Source organism: Lepisma saccharinum, chromosome 9 (genome assembly GCF_977018435.1).
Source record: "Lepisma saccharinum chromosome 9, izLepSacc3.1, whole genome shotgun sequence".
NCBI classification, from domain to species: domain Eukaryota; kingdom Metazoa; phylum Arthropoda; class Insecta; order Zygentoma; family Lepismatidae; genus Lepisma; species Lepisma saccharinum.
Genome location: NC_139237.1, coordinates 58,639,283 through 58,659,928, shown reverse-complemented (window position 1 = coordinate 58,659,928; position 20,646 = coordinate 58,639,283). Strand labels below are relative to the sequence as shown.

The 20,646-nt window shown below is 37.6% G+C and overlaps 2 protein-coding genes across 4 annotated transcripts in view; both read left to right on the top strand.

Moving 5' to 3' along the window:
* Positions 1-14,201, top strand: part of LOC145992067 (uncharacterized) — a 91,346-nt gene extending 77,145 nt beyond the window's left edge. For all 3 annotated transcript variants that reach the window (XM_083128236.1, XM_083128234.1, XM_083128235.1), the window contains 2 exons: positions 8,187-8,846; positions 13,371-14,201. In XM_083128236.1, the coding sequence (XP_082984362.1) occupies positions 8,187-8,846; positions 13,371-13,679 (969 nt within the window). In that variant the 3' untranslated portion in view covers positions 13,680-14,201. The remainder of the gene's footprint in view (positions 1-8,186; positions 8,847-13,370) is intronic.
* Positions 14,202-19,839: 5,638 nt separating this feature from the next.
* The window catches only part of LOC145992683 (uncharacterized), a 245,492-nt gene continuing 244,685 nt past the window's right edge, over positions 19,840-20,646 (top strand). The window contains exon 1 of the mRNA XM_083129063.1: positions 19,840-19,966. Within this exon, the coding sequence (XP_082985189.1) occupies positions 19,947-19,966 (20 nt within the window). The 5' untranslated portion in view covers positions 19,840-19,946. The remainder of the gene's footprint in view (positions 19,967-20,646) is intronic.

Genomic DNA, 20,646 nt, shown 5'->3' with positions numbered 1-20,646 from the left:
GGTTCGATTCCTGGGTTTCTTGATCTAAGGTTGGAATTTTTCCAACCTTGGCCCTGAATAATAGTGGCTCTCAAATAAATGGATACCTGAGAGCAGGGGCGGCGCCAGAAATTTTTGACCGGGTGGGCAGAAGCTGTATATTGATAGATTAGGGTGGCAGGCATAAATGTGTATATATATATATATATATATATATATATATATATATATATATATATATATATATATATATATATATGCATGAAAGACACATATATGTACGACATACATGCATATGTATCCCCTTCTCTCTTATACTCCCGATTTCCATTCACCTCTTTTCCCTTTCCTTTTCATCTTTTCTGTTTTACTCCCTAAAGGTTTTTTCTTTCCCAGCTTGTTACCTCTTTCTCCCTTTCACTTTCTCTCGTTCCATTCTTCAAATGTTTCTCTTAACTGCCATGCACACACACATCACATGTATGTGCGTGTCTGTTCGATGCCTTCCCTCTTTCTACATAATCTATTCTCGCATCTTGATCCACTTCTTTGTCTCCGATTGACACAATTATTTCAAGAAGTGTTTGTGTGCGTGCAGCCATACATTCTAATCACATTCTTTCCTTCATGTCAATGTAGTGAAAGAAATGTGAATTGGTTGCGTCACATTTTGTCCTTCAAGTGCAAAAATACAAGGCACATACCTACTCTACTTTATATATTAGGCGACAGTGATAGAAATTGTGATGGTAGACAGTGCTGAAGGATTAAATTACTTTTTCGTAATTTAAATGCATGTTCCTCTTTATATTTTCATCATATGAGTTTTTGACAGAAAATTGGGGTTAATGATCACTTTTCTTGGATTACAAGGGTATTAGAACTGACAAATGTATCTGAATGTTTGCAGTAACGGCTATCGGGTGCCAAAACTTGGGGGCTAGGACAGTTTACTTTTTTGCTAGAATAGTCTTAGCATTAAGAGACAATAGTGCGGGTGCAACAAGTGGCAAAATGTAGCGGAGCTGGGGGGGGGGGGATCCCCGCTCGCTCCTCCTAATCGCCGCCACTGGATATTTGGATTAAAATTAATGTCTTATTGGGAATGTAAACACACACACACGAAAAAACAAATTCTTTGTTCATTCTGCATAGAGTATACCCAAGCTTATGAAAGGCTATTTTGACAAAATATCGCCCAAAAGTAATAATCAAGTAACATTGAAAAATCTGTTAACTAAGTTGTTATTCGTTTTCTGAAGTAAGTCTTCATTACTCATGCGGGAGAAGTAGTGCCGGATCTACACGTCTTGCCCCCCCCCCCCAAATATTACGAAAGGCCCCCTCTACCTACCTACCTTTACACACACACACACACACACACATATATAATGTATGTGTGTGTTATTCTTGATCTCATGTTGACAAAGTCACATATAAGGGACTAAGCCCCGCGACAGGTTAAGTTTGCTGATCACATCTCCTCCAAGATGATCGACATTGAAAATATGTGGGGTCCTACCCCCACATACCCTAAACGTGTCTTGACGGCACGGTGCCATGCACATGGAACTTTACCTTTACCTTTATTTGTTTCTGTACCCCTGAATAAATACGTCTGTGGGGTTTTGCGGCTTGTAGATTATGCACTGGGGAGAAGTGATACACGTATGGTTAGATGAACACATGCACTGAGGTAACAAATAGTTTACATTTTGTAGAATATGATTTTGGACACAAGGAATTCATCGAAATTGATCAATATACCCGGTAATTCATATCTTTTTCACAGACGACTTGGGTTGTATGGTGTGACCTTATCGAAAGCGCTCAAATGTCAACCTCTATCCAGCGCAGTATACCCTGGAAACTTTAATCTTGCAGGAGAACGAGTCTCTGGCACCTGGAATCACAGTCAAAATAATATTTTGTGGTGGGTTGTATTTTCAGTGTCTGCGTGTATTTGTTTTCGCCCTTCTTCAGTTTCACCTAATTACCATTGAACCTCATAGTCGCCATTAGTCAAATTAGCAGAAAAGTGACTTCACATAGAACAAATCAGTCGAATCAGCAACAACTTACTCTTCCAGAAGTGGAGTTTCATTAGTTCATACCACTTCGAAAGTTGAGGTGGTAGTTTCAATTTCACATTGTTTCATTGTTGGATCAAGGCAGCTATAACTCCGTGAACAATAACGTTGTTCTCCGAAAGTCTCAAATATTTTTCTCTGGTAATACCCCCTCTTAAATGAACGCATCTTTTATGGTGGTGATATAACACGTTCCCTGTGAGTTCTTCCTGTATATTTTTTTCTCCAATGGCATAACGTTGTCGCCTTATAATGAAGAGGTTCTGCATAATGCACACTGGTTCGAACTCCACTTTAAACTGTAGTCTTAGTCCCGATTAGCCTATTTGAGCATAAAATTCGACTTAAAAACAAATAAACAAAATTTTCTTATGGATACTTTGTGACATACCCTTTCTTCTTTACTTCATCTGCATCTACAGATTCTGTTGAACTTTTCAGCTAAACCTCTAATGCTTCTAAAGTTTAAACCATTCTCATCGTGATTGATTAGTTCTCTGACGCCCTCAAAACAAAGCTTTCCTTCCAACCCCTTCTTGTTTTAATTCTACGTAAGTTAACCACAAGAAAAATCACATAATTACGTAACTGATAGGCAAAATGTATGTGTGGAACTAGGATTTCTAAATAGAATTAGCCACCCATTATCAATTCAATAATTCTGTTGCTTTATCCAAACCCACATAACTGTTACATCAAAATTAATATACCTCGGTATTGTAGTGGTTATTGTGATTGCTTCTTATTAGTATTTATTACGTAGTAGAAGGAATACAAAGTTGTTATTTTGAATACCATGTAGATATTTCAAAATGAAATATAAAAATTGTAATGAAATAAAGAAAGCCTACTTCTGCAATGCCAATGTAGACCTAATTAAAAAGTCGAAATAATTTATCGAGTTGCTGGAGGAAGCAACGCTGAGGTTTTTAATTGTTTATTTAGAGATTATTTTCATCATACGCAGGTACGCAGGCCGGGATTTATATATGTGAAGACCCGGAGCTTACAACACCAAGACCCCACCCCAATCCCCTCCACAGTTTCAGTTATAACTTTTCGCCAAGCTACATGAGGTGGTTAGTTATACGTATTTCGACATTTTTTCATCACATCCGAAGTACCTAATTTTTTCTTTATGTGGTACTTTTTAAAGCAATTTTTCCCCCAGTGAAGGCCCAGAGCTGCAGCCCTCAAGCTTACCCTAAATCCTGATCTTATTTTGACCATACCCTGCATAATTTTGCACCTCCTAAGCCTACTAGCTGCTTCTAATCATAGAAGTATTCAATTGGTCACAGTTTTCTTGTTTCAAGATCTCTAGTAATTCCTTATATGTGAACATTTCTAGTAAAGATAATATTCATGAGTAAAATATACATGTAATGAACACCAGAATACACTAATTTATTGCAACATTCACATATCTCTAAATACATGTACTTAGTGAATTTGATTGGGTGGGCACAGGAATTTTTGGGTGGGCACTTGCCCACCCGTGCCCACCCCTGTCGCCGTCCCTGCCTGAGAGCAACCCGAGGGGGTAAAGGTGCCTGGAGCATGGTGCTGATCACATCGCACACATAAAATGGATCAGATTGATAATGTGTGGGGCCCTATCCTCTTACATACCTCACACTCAACTTTTTTGCAAAAGAAAATTCATGTAATGTCTGAGATGATTGTGCTGTAAAATATGATACTCTTTCTGTAATTAAATATTAATATATTTCTTGAAATTTAGGATGGATTGCTGAAGCAAAGCACAAAGTAAGGCTTGCATTTGAAGAACTGAAACTGAAATGATTAGGTAAAGAATTTTATACAGTGGAACCCTGTTTTTTAAGTTCCCGGATTTTACATTTTCCCACATTATACATTCAATCTTGATGGTCCCAGCACCGCAACAAGTTATAAAATTTTCCCGCATTTTAATTTTTTTCAGCTTGGTCTTTTGAAAAATGTAAAATGGGGTTCCACTGTATGTATAGAAATATTTTAGATAAATTAATGTATCAAGACTGATAATTGATTAACAAATCCATTCTATCACTAATATATTCTCAACATGATGAGGGAGTGCGATTACTCACTATTGAATACAAAATAAATACGTAAAATAGTATTAAAACTTTTCAAACTTACGTGAGTGAGTATATGTTAATCCAGACGACGTTTCAGAGGTAAATACTTCCTCCTTCTTCAGGTCTAACTAGATATCTAGACACCGGACATGGTGTCACGTGAGATAGTGTTAAATAAGGATATGGTTGAAGGAATCTGTAAAAAATACTTAAAAATCCTAGTTATTACAAGGTGTACAACTTTGCTTCTGCCGTTTTCCAACAGGTGGCAACAACAGGAAGTAGCGGTCGAAAGAAGCAGATCGCAGACGTCACGCAGTTAGCTTGGACCTCTGTCAAGATAACCCCATTCAAACATTAGTCGAGTGGTGTGTGCATCGTGAAGTTGTTCGCGATTGAAAATGTCAGTGTACGAGCCACATTCTCGCCATTTGCAGGAGGTTCTACTTTTTTGTTTCAATATAAAGAAAACTGCGGCTGAGGCTATCGAATGCTCTCCACTACGTATGGTGAGGATGCTATAAGTGAGAGAACCTGTCGTGAGTGGTTTCAACGCTTCAAGAACGGTGACTTTAACGTCGAAGACCGGCTTAGTGGTGGAAGACAGAAAGTTTTCGAAGATGCAGAATTGGAGACAATCCTGATTTTTTGCATTTTGGGTTATGGTAATGAACCCATTTTTCGTCCCCGGTCACAATCCGATGCAGAAATCCCTTCCGTTTTTGCCTCTGAAGCAACTGTTCACAAACACACAAACGCCGTTCAACGTCTCTTGGTTTCAGCTCATACGGGACCCAAGTTCCTTCTTTCTGAATCATACCCATGGCTTTCAGACGTTTTGAAATGGCTTGCTGTGTCACTCCCAATGAACGTGCCAATTCTTCTTGAGTTTGACGCAAGTCTTCACTCAGCAATGTCTCCAATTCTGCATCTTCGAAAACTTTCTGTCTTCCACCACTATGCCGGTCTTCAACGTTAAAGTCACCGTTCTTGAAGCGTTGAAACCACTCACGACAGGTTCTCTCACTTATAGCGTCCTCACCATACGTAGTGGAGAGCATTCGATGGGCCTCAGCTGCAGTTTTCTTCATATTGAAACAAAAAAGTAGAACCTCCCGCAAATGGCGAGAATGTGGCTCGTACACTGACATTTTCAATCGCGAACAACTTCACGATGCACACACCACTCGACTAATGTTTGAATGGGGTTATCTTGACAGAGGTCCAAGCTAACTGCGTGACGTCTGTGATCTGCTTCTTTCGACTGCTACTTCCTGTTGTTGCCACCTGTCGGAACACGGCGGAAGCAAAGTTGTACACCTTGTAAAATCTTAAAAATCCCTATCCAGGTAAAACATTCTAAAAAATACTCATATCCAAAGCTAAAAGACTAAAAACCAGGTGCCCAGTTGGCAGCAGATGAACTCCCGTCCAGCAGTAAGATGAAGCGCCTGGGCAATGGTCTACATGCGCAGAGTTTGAGATTATCTCCTCCCCGATGGGACTGATTCCCCTCAACCGCAACGTCACCAATCCAATGAGAATTTGCGTTCTTCCCCTACAACTCTCAAAACTTCGGCGGTGAAATGAAAACCCATCTTAGCCTAATTTTTATCGGCATTATCCCATTTTCTAAGGAAATGTATCCACCCCCTCTTCCAAATTACAGTCGCCCCTATTAAGCTTTTTTGCCACTTCCTGTGCATATATACGCTGCTTCATATATGTTCTGGTCCAATTTATTACTACTTTTCCTAATAACTTCCCTTTTTATAATTCTATGCTTGCTCTCAATAATGTGTTCAGCAAGGCCGGTTTTTGGAACCCCTTCTCTGATATCTTTATCATGCTCACCCCATCGGATTTACATGCTCCTTCTAGTTTGTCCTACATAGTCCCTCCCGCATTCGCATACAATTTTGTAGACACCTTTCTGTTCTTCAGGGTCTTCTTTGCTCCCCTTTCCACCTTTCTTATATTCCGTTAAACATTTTTCAATGCTACGGGGGGCTTTCATTTCACATTTCACACCGTATCCTTTCATTGTTTTTTCTAATTTTTCAGAAATTCCTTTATAATAGGGAATACCGACAAAGCATGTCCCTCTATCCTGTTCCTCCTTTTTAACATCCTATCAGCAATATTAATCAGTACCTTCCCTACAATTCTCCTCGCTTACCTTGCAATCCTATCCATCTCCAAGGTCATATACCCATTCTTTAAACCCACTTGTCTTATCCAAGCCATTTCTTTCTCCTCCTCATTTTTGTCATTACACAATCTCTCCGCCCTGATGTGGAAATTAAGGTAAACATTATATTTGACTCTACAAGAGTGTTCAGAACTCTTGTTAAGGTACAGTTTACCCGTTAGTGGTTTATGAAATACACCAGTCATTATTCCGTTATCAGTTTTTGTTATGCTCAAATCTAGAAAATTGATCTTATGTCGATTAGGTCTTCCCTAGTAAAATTAATCCTTTCCTCCTGTTTTCCAAATTCGGTAAAAACAAGGTCTAAGTCGCTTTCTTTCCCGATGATGAGAATGTCATCGACATATCTGCCGTAGAACTTTATCACCCCCCCCCCCCTCCCCAACTAAGTCTAAAGCAGCTTTTTCAATGTAATGCATGAAGATGTTAGCAACGTGGCCTGAGATCAGGTTGCCCATGGCCAATCCTTCTTTCTGTTTAAAGATCTTCTCATTAATGTCAAAGTAATTGTAACCGGTTATGAGGAAAAACCACCTAACGTATTCCCATGCCACCAAAATTTCTACCACTTTCTCCAACAACCCCCTCTGAAGGCAGTCACCCGCTTTATCTCTTGGAACACTGGGGTACAAATTTATTACCTCAAAATTGCTGATTATATCGCTATCCTCAATTTCCAATCCTTCAGTGGATTTTTTAACTTAGACTCAATTTTTAACGCTGAATTGAGTACTTGCTCAAAGTTTTCTCATTCTTTTTATCAGTTCCTTAGCCAATCCGTATCCCGGGTGTTCGTATGTGGGAATAATAGGCCTAAGAGGAACACCAACTTTGTGAGTCTTTGGAATGCCAAATCTCTGTTCCTAATTGAGCTAGGAGGATGGTTGATAGCTCGTTGGACTCAGAATGAAGTCCTCTTTCCGATTGTACAATACAAAATGGGGGTTTCCATTTAAAATTTCACAGTTGCCCCCCTCCACACCCTCAGAGGGTGGGGTGGGGAATTAAGTGTGATATCATTGAATAGCTTTCTTTCACTTAATCAATACGTATTTTTTCATTTACAGATTCGATGTGTATTTCTCACGATATGTGACCGTTCCGGGACTTTTAGACCACCCGGTATATGAAGCAGCGTATATATGCACAGGAAGTGGCAAGCTTAATTGGGACGATGGTAATTTGGAAGAGGGGTGGATAATTTCCTTAGAAAATGGGATAATGCTGGTAAAAATTAGGCTAAGTTGAGTTTTCATTTCACCGCCGAAGTTTTGAGAGTTGTAGGGGAAGAATGCAAATTCTCATTGGATTGGTGACATTGCGGTTGAGGGGAATCAGTCCCATCGGGGAGGAGATAATCTCCAACTCTGCACGTGTAGACCATTGCCCAGGCGTTTCACCTTACTGCTGGACAGGAGTTCCTCGGCTGCCAAGTGGGCACCTGGTTTTTAGTCTTTTAGCTTTGGATATGAGTATTTTTTAGAATGTTTTACCTGGATAGGGATTTTTACGATTTTAATAACTAGGATTTTTAAGTGTTTTTTACAGATTCCTTCAACCATATCCCTATTTAACACTATTCCACGTGACACCATGTCCGGTGTCTAGATATCTAGTTAGACCTGAAGAAGGAGGAAGTATTTACCTCCGAAACGTCATCCGGATTAACACATACTCACTCACGTAAGTTTGAAAAGTCTTAATACTATTTTACGTATTTAATATATTCTCATAATGACATTTTGTTGTCTCAAAACACAGTTGCAATAGTAAACCAAATAGTATAGTTGAAATGTAACTGTTATTTTGTTATCTTTTCAGGATATGAGTGAAGTTGACAGGGATCTAAACATGAAAAATTATGTTGTTTATGTTGCCCCTGATACAGATCATACGGCTCCACATGTCAGCGAAACTAAGGTACCTGTCAAGTCAAATGAAGTTAACTTGAAACCTAATAAGTCCAACGCAGAGCCATACAAAGTGTCTCAGCTTGTACTTAAAGATATTTTGGCAAGAAGAGAACCTGTTGTATCAACGCCAAAGGAACCCGAGTATAAAAGTGAATTTCTAAGAAACAGAAAGAGTGTTGTACCTGTAAGGTCTGCCCGAAAGCCTCCAGTAGATGAGTGGTCTAGGACTAGGTTCCTTAGAAAGTCTTATTTCCATGATCCTAAAGAAACATCTGTACATGAGAATGAGGAGAAATCAACCGGACATTCTACTGTGGTTGAAAATTTGCCATCTGCTGCATCACGTTCCACATTTGCTCCAAATTTTACATCAAGATATAAGTATATGAATCTGCATAAAGCTGACAGTAATGTGGAGAGCAAAAAATCATTCACCTCTGTTGGAGTGCAAGTTGAATTGGGACCAACAACGTCCAACATAAATCATCTTTGCGAGATCATGAAGGAGCTGGAGGAATTTGAAACTCAAAAGTGCAAGCTGATGCAGCATGTATTTAGGAGTTTTGAGGTATGTTGAAACTGTTTTCATTGTTTCTTTTTGTGTATTATTTAGTTCAAAATACAATAACGTGAGCAAGGGTGTAGCTTGTTTATTCACTTTGCTAATATAGAATTCAATGCTATTTTATGTAAATAAGGGTAATATTATTCTGCATGCATACATGCCAAATGGGTTATGTATGAGGCATGTTCAATAGACTACCATAATTTTGAAATGCCATTGCTCATAGTTGACCATTGCTGCTTCATTGATGTTAATGTAAAAAGGATGTGGGATAAATTCCATTTGTAAGTCAATAATGGTCTGAAGAGTCACAACAACACTATGTGGATGGGCATTGCTATGTTGCAGGCAAGTCCAGGACATTTTTGTCTTGTTGCTGGCTTCAAATGATCCTGCAACAAAGCCTAAGAAGGAATGCTTAAATTTGTGCCTTTGTTCAAGCAGTCTTCAGAAATGACCATTCCTGTCTCAAAATTAATCAACATGACTTTTCCTACAGACAGCTGTGATTTACTTTCTTTGGCCTAGGGTGATACTTCTTGCTGGCTGTTAATACAGACATTGCGCTTGTGGTATGGGGCTTCTGCCTTAATACAGGGTTCTCAAGGAGAACAAACGTGCAAAGTTTAATCTTCATGAGCATGCTAAAAGACATTTTATTGCAATTTTTTTTTTTCAATCGATAGTTTGATGAGTTATTTGCTTTGAGTTATGGTTTAAAACTTGCGACACTACTTTTTCCATTTTGATGCAGTATTGTTCCTAGATATTCCTAGCTTGCAACCTGCTCTAGGTGTTTTCCATTACAGATTATATTAATTTTCCAGTTTCATCTTCTGTCCTATTAATCTTTATTACTTTGCTCTTGTTTTCATTTAATACCATAGTATCTCCCTTCAATGTTTCTGTCAATTCTAGTACTGTCCTTATTAGCTTTTCCTTTGTTTTTTGTAGGGCTGAGCCGATACTGATTCTAATGTATCTGTATCGGAAAGTATCCGTTGGAATTTATTTAGCTATACCAGCTGATTCTTTTCCCCTGCACTATGGCCTCTAAATACTAAGCCTTGTCTATCAAGAAAAGTAAACTATCCTTGCCCCACCCAATCGCCGCTACTGGCAATTACAGTTGAAATTTAAGTACTTGTGTATGTGTACAGTATATAAAAATGAAGTAGTTTATCAATTTATAGCTCTTTTGTATGTTGTTTCCTCTCATGATGAAAAAGTGTGTGCCAATTATTTTTTTTTTCCCACCACTGGTATATACCGCTGATCTAACATTTTATTTACTGCTCTCCTCAGTTTTTATTTACCATAAATTTGTCTCCCTAGTAATAACACTATGTCATCTGAACACCTCAAGCTTTGGCAGCATACTACCCTCATTCTCCAAATTTCCACCTTTTCTTTCTCCATCCTTTGTTTGCTTTTTTTTAATTACTCAGTCCATTACTGTTATGAAAAGTAATGGGCTCAAACTGTCCCCTTGTTTTATTCCTCTCTCCATCATGAATGGATGTGATATTTCATCATTTAGTCGGACCACTCCTATTTTTTTATACATCGATTTTGCTTCTCTGTGTAAACTCCTCCTCCTTAGTAGCTCCCACATTACTCTCCATTGTACCATGGCAGAAGCAGCTTTTCACATAAAGCAGTGTCAAATTTACTTCTATTCCTCTACTCATTGATTTTTTTGCTATGGTCCAGATTGAGTAAATATGGTATTTTTGTCTGCCCAGGTGAAATGCTGCTTGCTCCTCTTCGATATCTGGTTCTTGGGAAATCCTCAATATTCTCTCCAATATAAGACTTAAACGGGTTACTAAAGAGATATCCGCGAGACTTATTTGTAAATGTCCTATTAATTTCGGTGGCCTCTGCCACCATCCACTTGGGAAAGGAAATTAATAACCATCGATCATGCAACAAATGCTAATATTTTCATTACTTAATTTTAGTACATTGTAAGTCTTTTGGGGGGGGAGGGGGGAGTCTGCATCCCTGGACCTCCTAAATACAGCCTTCAAAGCCGTATGATCCCAATATAATTAGAAGCACATATTTTTGGTAAATAAGAAAGCAAAGTTTTGGTACAAAAACAGTCTATTTCGGCTTCAAAAGCGGTAAATAAAATAAAATTTCGGTGTTGTAGCGGTGAATAATCACATCAAAAGTGCTGTACAAAATGACATTTTGGTTTTAAAAATGAACATTACAGCATGTTATGTTATATTTCGTGTTTTCGTCAAAAACTAAATTTGCATGCCTCGAAGTATAATCCTTGTCTTCCAATAAGTTCAGAGGAAATGATACAACAAATGCTAAACGAGTATATTTTCATTATATTTAATTTTTGTACTTAATAAGTCATTCGAGTGGAAGCAGGGGGTCTGGACCCCCTAAATATGCCCTTCCTGTCCTTCAAAGCCATATGATCCCAATATATTCCTTGTCTTCCAATAAGTTCAGAGGAAATTATACAACAAATGCTAAACGAGTATATTTTCATTTAATTTTCATACTTAATAAGTCTTTTGGGTGGGGAGAGGTGTCCAGACCTCCTAAATACGTCCTTCCTGTCCTTCAAAGTCGTATGATCCCAATATAATCCTTCTCTTCCAAAACGATCAGAGGCTAAAATAATGTGTTTCATTTTTTAATTTTTGTACTTGATAAATACGTCCTTTGATTGGACCATCACTATTGAATGTATAATGCGGAAAAATATAAAATCTGGGAATGTATGATTGGGGTTTCACTGTACTTCAGGTGTAGTGTCCATCATAAGATGGACTGTGACTTCTGATAAATGGCTTAGGCATGGCTAAAAGTGCTCATATTCAGGGATTTCATGTTTAACTCCTATTTTCAACTCCTGTGTGAAATACAGTATCCTTTCACTTCCACCACACACACTTCATTAAACCATCACCACAGTCCTTCCTTGCCCCTCGTGTTCTAACTGTTCATGTGAAGGTACTTTATTATATGTCTGTTTGTATACAAACTCGTAATCTTGGTCAAAGCATATAGATGTGGAAGGCATCACAATTTAGTGTCGTTGGAAAGATAAAGGTTATGCATGGACAATCATGCTTGCATTTAATCGAACCTGGCATACTCACATCAATTTTAAGAGCTCTGTTATTGTGCTTACTAATGACAGGAAAAAAACTGAAACAGCAGCAAATTCTACATGTGAAACTGTGATGACTCAATTTTTAAAAAAAGTTACCGCCAGCAGTTTCCCGCACCGTGGCCGTGTGATCTAAGGCATCATGCTTTGGGCTCCAGCTAAGGACTGCACGCAGGTTCGAGTCTCCTGAGGAAAGCACAACAACTTTTCTCCTGAGATTTCATCCTGTGTATGAGACCGTTGGCCACTCACCATTGTGAAGAAATTGGAGACCTACGAATGAGTAGCGTAACCTGGTCATAGAAACCTACAAGGATGACTGCAGGTTTGTAGTGCTGACCACACACATCACCCCTTAACAGGTTGAATGGTCTCCCACCTTGGCAGGTGGGAATGAGGCCAGCAGTCTGTAGGACCTGGTCCTCACAGGCTTTTGTGCCATGGGTTGTTACCACCACCAGCAGTCATGTTTCTCACTGAAGAATGAACCTGCTGATTTCATGCTCATCGAAGTCCCTGTTTGTGTGGCTTCCTCCATGTCTCCATCCCATGCAGATATGTGATCCATCTTCTGCCTCTTCATCCATTGAAAATCGCAAGGTGAAATGTCTGGGTTGTAGGTAGGTTGTGTGATACTGTCCTATTTAAACTTCATCATTCTTTTCAGTCACCTTAGCCCTATAGGTTCACACATATTGACATGCAACATCATGAAGGACTTGGCAGATAATGTCCTACAGACTATTTGGCATTAGGCAAACTTGCTGTGCTAAATGAGCACATTTGCAAATAAAAATGTAATAATTTCTAATTATCTGTTTTCTTCTATTCTTTTTAACTTTTTTTTTGCCTTGGCCTAGTTAACCTACCTTATTTCACCACATAATCATTGCAGATTTAATTACCTTTTTTTTTAGTGGGTGCACCTATTATGTGAAGCTTTTTTATAATTATGCTGGCATTACCTTTACTTAAAATCATTTATTACTAAATTTCCTGCCCTCCTTTGGTGCAAGATTAGGATGCAAGGAATAATCATGAATATGCCCATATTTTTTTCATGACAGTTTAGCAAACATTTTTGTGATACCTATTGGTTTGTATTGATTTGTGCATTATAGTTCAAATGTTGCACTTGCGAAAATTTACCACAGTGTTGTGAAGTATGCACTTACAAAAGTTAATCTTCTGTATCTGAAGATTCTGCACCACTATCATTGGTTTCATTATCTGACATGCCGATACAAAGATTACGCGATGAAAGGTTAGAAACCAATTTCTGGACTGAAAAACATGGTGTGGTGATTATCTGGTGAAATATGGGATTCAGTGTTTAAATAATTATTCACACTATAATGTGTACCTTAATTTGTTTTTTTGTGAAGGAAATGTGTGGAAAACATGCAGTGGACAAGGAGAAAAGTGATGAGACTCTCAAAGCAGATAACAAAGGAATGGATTCTCCCTTAGTAGCAGCAGGCAAACCTCAAACTATTGTCACCTCCGATGCTGCATACACTGCTATGAAATCTGATTTCAAGTTTCTCTCCACTCCTGTTTCTTGTTCGTTGGCCGAAGTAGATGGAAGGAACAAGGATTTGACAGCAACACAGATGCAACTGAGGAGCTTATCACGTCGGTTGCAAAGATCACTTGGGAAATTGTACAATAACGATGAAAGTCCACAAGAGTAATTCAATAGTATAGTGACTTTGCATGTAGTATTTTTTTTAGTCATCTTACTAGTTTTGTTGCATTTTAAGAACCACAGTGATTAGATTATGTGCTCCAAGTTTTTAAGTTGAATTGCAGTAAGTAATGGCAACTAAACTTAAAAACTTGGAGCACATATTCTAATCACTGTGTGAAGTACTACTAAAAAACACCTTTCTTTTTATATAAGCTTGGCAAGAATGAAACGGTAATATATATTTTAATATATGATTTCTAAAGATTAAATTATAATCTCTGAATTTTTGTCTATCATTAATCTTTCGTAGTGTTTTATCCTTAAATTGTGTGGAAAACTGTAACCTTGTTTGTATACATCTATTTGCATGAATGTGTTATTCTTTTATAATGCTTTAATAGTCTGTATCTTTTTATGATAATCTTTACTCTGTAAAGGTCGACATTAAAAAAAATTCTATGTAAATTTGTCTAAGACATCCCATGTACTTCAGGTAACTTGTATTTTATAATAAAAAGCTTCAAAATATGAAATTTATATGTTTTTCATTAATAAGTAGAAGTCTTCAAGTCAAGTGTTTTGTCAATACTAAAGCAATGAAAAGTAATAAAATGCAATTCACTGTATAAATCATGCAATAGGGGGTATGGATTGTAGTTCAGTCAATACATGCCTTGATTTGAATTTTGAAAAATGTGAGACATCTTCATGTCTATGAACTTCACTAAATTTTACAATTGTAACTTAATAATAGTGCAATTTATGTTAATTCAATTGAATATTTAAACTGGTTCTGATATCCAGTATTTTACTTTCAAAAAGATACCCAAGTAAACTACTGTTCTCGTAAGTTTGCAACGAAATAGATCTAAAAATTCTCTTGATCACTTTTCTTGCAATTCCAAGTTATCATTCAGTGGAGGGAGACTTGTATGCACGTCTAGCATAACAATGGATATATTTTTTGAAATTCGAGAGTGTTGTACTTTCATATGCATGCAAATGAACAAAAATATGTATAGTTTTTCAAGAAATGGCATGTTAATAGCTGCCATGTGGTGCTGGTCCTGTCTGACCACTAAAGGTTAAACATGCATTTTTAACTTCTTGTCAGGGGATAATTTAACTTTAGCCCTTGAGGTAAATCAATGTAATTTTACCATGGAGTACTAAAAGAAGAATATTTACCCCAAGCAGAGTGTGGGAATACATTGCAGGATGCACAATATTCTATTCTCCCCCTGGGCTAACATATCTAGCTATGGCTCTGAATATGAAAAAATAATTGACTTTGTCATATGAACAAGCTAGTTTGGGTTAACAAACAGCTGCAGCATGAATATTGGTGTGCACAGCTTGAATTTTCTAAGTTATCATTAAGTTGTAGGATAAATTGTGGTAAATATTTGATTTGTAGTATTTTAAATCATATTTCCTTCCACACACACACACATACACACACCACATGTGTGTAATTTATTTCCCGACATTTCAGATAACGTTAATTATCAATTTGCTAACTTTATGTATGAAATTTTGCAGAATTTAAAAAAATAAAGATCAATAACTTATTGTATTTAAATATGAATTACAGTGTATTATGTATTTATGAAATCAAATTTTAGGGTGGGGTTGTGATTTATGATTTTTGGGGGAATGTATCCAAAGGTCTTTGGGGAAGTGTGGGGAATGGACCCCTCTCCTGGTGACTAACTAACTAACTCCCTCCCTAGCCTTCTTAAACCCGAAGGTTCATGGCTGCAGCAACACAGGCCTTCCATCTTTCCCTATCTTGAGCAAGTTCTATATACTCTTTTCCATCCCTACCGATTTCCCTTAGGTCCATCTCAACGTTGTCCCTCCATCTTCGTCTTGGCCTTCCTACAGGTCTCTTACCATCAGGTTTCCCAACAAGAATCCTGTAAACTCCTCTTTCCTCTCCCATTCGTGCCACATGGCCTGCCCACCTAAGTCTTCTTGATTTAATTATTCTAATAATATCTGGACATGAATACAAATTATGTAGTTCTAAATTATGTAACCTCCACTCACCTGTCTCCTCATCCCTTTTAGGTCCAAAGATTTTCCTAAGGATCTTATTTTCAAATACTCTCAATTTATGTTCCTCTTTCAATGTAAGGGAGCAAGTTTCACATCCATATAATACTACAGGCAAAATTACTGTTTTGTATATTTTAACTTTTAGTTTCTTAGATATTAAACGAGGAAATAAAAAGTAGGCTTAATTCAGGAAATGCATGTTACTTCTCTCTTCATAAACTTTTGTCTTCTCCTGGTGACTAACATACATATTTCCTTTGTTATGTCTCTTTCTCTGTGAGCACGTGTATGTGTGTGTTGCAGTTTTATCCCAAAAGATACACAAAGATATAAATTTTGGAAACGCAGGTTTCAGAACTCCTGACATAGACTCCAACATAAGGACTTTGGATTCGATATTTTCAATTAGGGATAGAAAGGAAACTTGGTTCATCCTCTTTTAATCGCATGGGAAGTTGAGAGCAACCTGCATTAAAGCAACCCAGTTTTTTTTAATACTTTATTAATCTTTGACAAGAAAGTACAATGGTTATGATGTGGCATCATCTTTCATGTCTTCTTTGTAGAATTTGCTTATTTATGTCCCATTCCTGTAAATTTGTAAAAAAAAAAAACATCATTAATGCTTAAATTTAATCAAACTGAATTAATAACATAATGTTTCGATATCATTACCAAGACATGCAAATCTCTGACAAATGTAAAATAAAATGCCTGCAATTGCAACCATATCAAGTATGATAGAGTTCCAAATAACCCACAAGTCCTTCCAGGGAAATTAGCTTAGAAGTAAAAATCATGGAATTTTGTAAAAACTTTCAAAAATCTTGGAAAGTTGTGAAAAATTCAACAATTTTTTTGTACGAACGAGGAATATGAATATTTCATATTTGGAAACAGTGGGCGTTACTTCTGTTATGTGATATTCTGGAAAGATATTTCATATTTTGCAACTGAAGCCAATGCTTTTGCATTTTAACTAAAGTAAGTTACTGTACACCAAACTTATCACTTCATATATTCCACATTTTTAAGGTTCTTTTAATCAACAAGTGAGAGCAATGCTTTAATGTTCACCATGTAAATAAATGAAATTGATGTCCAATGTCACAGTAGGAACAGAGTTCCAGCACAAAACTAATTTGCTGGAATGGAGTTCCAGGTTATTTTAAGCCCCAAGTACAACAACATTTGGAATAATTGATAGCTATCGATTTATTTAATTTTATAATATGTTAGTCATCACAAGAATGAAAAAGAATATTTTATGTATTTCATGTTATTAATTGCAGTATCATTTTGTCACTAAGTTTTTAATTTTGATGACTAAATTACATGCATTATAAGTCAAGTGGCACCCAAGTGGCGAGATCCAGTTTGGAACACTGGTATGGAGAGCAACTGCTAATTCTTGGTATCTGTTCTTCCTATCCCGCCTGCACACTGCATCTCAAGACCAGTAGCACAGTAACCGCTTGTGTTTAGGGGTTAAAAGTACTGTTTGGAACCACCTGCTATGGTTACAATGTCACACTTCACTGTTGCTCCGAAACAGATAAGTTAATTCCCACTGAATGAACGGATGAAGATTCATGCCGCTCTCTTCCTCCTTTCTGCCTCTCTTACAAGGACACAGTATGCCGAAGGGGTCATTGGTGGGGATCATAACCCCCCTTTCATCCAGTACTAAAAAAAAAGGGAAAATGAGGGCTAACTAGAAGTATACATAAGCCTCCCCACCCCCTTTCGAAATCCGTGGGCTCGCCACTGGTTGCAGCAGAGGAACAGAAAAGATTTGGATATGTATACATAATTTCCAACGATCTATACTGGAAAATTATGTTAAAATGACACAGACAATGGTCCTAGGAGGTTCACATCGAATTTTGGTTAACGTTTAACCTCAGTGATGTTAAAATTGTGTTGATCATAAACATTTATCTTTGTTATTTTGTTAAAGTGTGGCCGACAGAGCCCAGGAGATCTACACCACATTTAGGTCAGACATCGAACATGTACCAAAAAATATGGTAAAATTTGCACTGACTAGTGACTACCTTAAGAAAGTAGATGTACAACTTATTTACGATCATAGCCTTTCCTTTGAAAAATTTTCTTGTACATTATTACATACAGTCACGGACACTTCTGGATTGTAATGGCCCCAATGACTTTCATGGGATCATTACAACCTAGAAGTGTGTGTGACTGTACTGAAGGGGTCGAGAGTTCGATTTTTCTATTGAGAGGCACATTTCGCTGGTTCCATCCTCCCTTTCAACTGTAGATCCAGTCCAGTGATGACAGCAAGAGGACATGGGGGACGGGAGACTAGACCTCACTGTCAACATGTAGGTCTGAAAGCACTCATAGATTTGTTTTTTCTAGTTGGGAGATTAGAATCAAAATAAATATTTACACGCTACCTCTCAAAAGTCCCACACTTCTCTGCATCGGCCTAGCATGTCTAACTGGTAACCCGAAGGACAGCCTCCATTTTGTTGTCTGGCATTCCTTCGGGGAATGGCGGGCAGGACATTTACTGCACTTCTTTTGCCAGCTGCCTTCATACCTCGAGAAATGGAACGTCGAACAGTACCATCCCGAGGTAGATTTCTCGGAACAAACGTAAAAACTTCACAATGCATTAACATCAACAGTAACGCCACCAGCAAAAAGTTTCGTGTCGGATCCATGCTGAATGTGTGCCATAAAAACCGCCCTAAGAATTTCGCGCCAATTTGCCATATCTTCCGGGACACACATCTGATTGTGCAGCAGCTCGTTAAATGTGGACGTTCGTGTCTTTCCTTTTCTAATTGGGCTGCTGTTGCAGATATCAAATATCGCAAATAATTGGGAACATGTTTGGACGTTGTGAGTCCAGATAATCCTACCAGACGTGTAGCTGCAACTGACTTTCAGAGTTGACTGAAATATGCCTTTTAAAAAATATGTTTTATAGTAAAAAAAATGAAATAATAATAATAATAGGGGTCCCAGGTTCAAATCCAGACCTGGGTACGGGTGTTCTTTGTGAGTGTCTCCTTCATCAGTTTCATCATATCACCACTCAATTCTCATTTTCGCGATTAGCCAAAGTGGCAGATAAGCGAAGTAAAATAAGCCAAATCAACAATTAATCATTAAACGAAAATTGTTCTCGGAATTACTTCACTTCAAGTAATGTGCAAATTGTGCGCTAATACATGCAGATTGATTGATTGATCGATTGATTTACTTTATTTTACTCCACCTTTCTGCCACTTTTGGCTAATCGCGAAGATGAGGATGATGTGATGAAATTGAAGGGACACTCACAAAGAACAACCATGCCCGGGTCGTGGTTCGAACGAACCGGGGACCTCTTGCGCTAATGCACGGAGTGAATGGGGCAAATTCATCACGTTGCTCGCAGGCAGTACTAACCAATCATACTTCATCTCGTATTTGTCTTTGTCATCAATCTATTAATGCTCGATTGGTTGATTTGATTTATTTTATTTAGCTACAACCCTTGCACAAACATATTTTTAAAATCCATTCTTTATTTGCTGAGTAATGCTTGTGCATCCCACTGTGCAATAATGAAATCAAATTTATTGTAAAAGGCAAATCAATTTTTCATAATGATATTGGCAATTACCTGACTTCTCTGCCGAAAAGGAACATAGATTATAGGGCATGCTTTAATAATTCTATGACAATGTTATTTTCTTCTGATTTTACAATATCCATTTCTTTCTTGCTCTTACGAAACTTAAATAACAGTCTTGTAACAGGGATGCATAAGTAAGCTGCTGACAATCTCTGTATCAGCATATGTAAAAATTAATTTCTTAAAAACACGTTGGATGCAAGAGAAAAATCTATTAAAATAGTCGTGGACAATTTGCCGTACGATACGTGTGCATCTCGCTGTACGGCATAACGATTCTCTAATATTTGTTACATCTAAAATAGACTATCAGAACAGGAGAATAGAATACACTTGCCGCCATGTTAGGGTCACACAGTTGACAACTGGTGAATATGTCGTTTGGAGTCTGCTAACACTATAGAAGTCTATGCAGTTACGTCACAAGGAAAACAAATTTGCTCGTTTTGGCAACCTTGAGTTTTGGTATAAATTGTGCGTGGAAAACAACTAAAAAATGTTCGGTTCTTCATAAATTGCTTCGCCCTCAAACCTAGGAGCTCGAGCAGCAACATGGGTCAGTTATTTTCAAGGTAAGTTCTGGCTTTCTAAAATATATAATGTAGATTGGATTTTGATATTAGCAATCGCCAGTTAATATCTTTTACATGAGCAGGTTTGCCGCTCACACAGAAATGAATATGCAAGACGATCTCAAATGCACTAATTCCAGTTATTGATAATTTTGAGTTTATAATTAGATGAACATTTGTATCACTCTTCTTCTATTCAGTATTTGATTATGTATGTGAATAAGTCATTCATTTTGATGATGCGATTTAATGACACAGGAATGCATGAATCACGAAGGCGTTTAGAGCGATGAAAATGAGTGGGAAGTGAAGTTTGAAGTGCAAATTTGCTACTCTGCAAGTAGCAGAAAGTATTGTCTTGAAACAAATGTATCGTGCAAAAAGGATTGAAAAGGGAACGGCTAGGTAACACTTTACTATACCGGAGACCGATTTCTTCAAATTTACAGGAGAAAGTACTTACGCAAATCATTTTCTGTAGCGTTGTTGATGTTCGGGAATATAGTTTTGATCCATTAAATGCGAATGCATGTGGTTTTCTACGAAAATCTATTTCCGACGCGCTATTGATGCTGCTGCCATTTGCTTTCTGCACGAGAGCACAATACGCTCTCGTATTGTCCGTATATGCTAAATTAAACAAAAGGAGTGCTAATGGAACCTAACCTAACAGGCCTAAC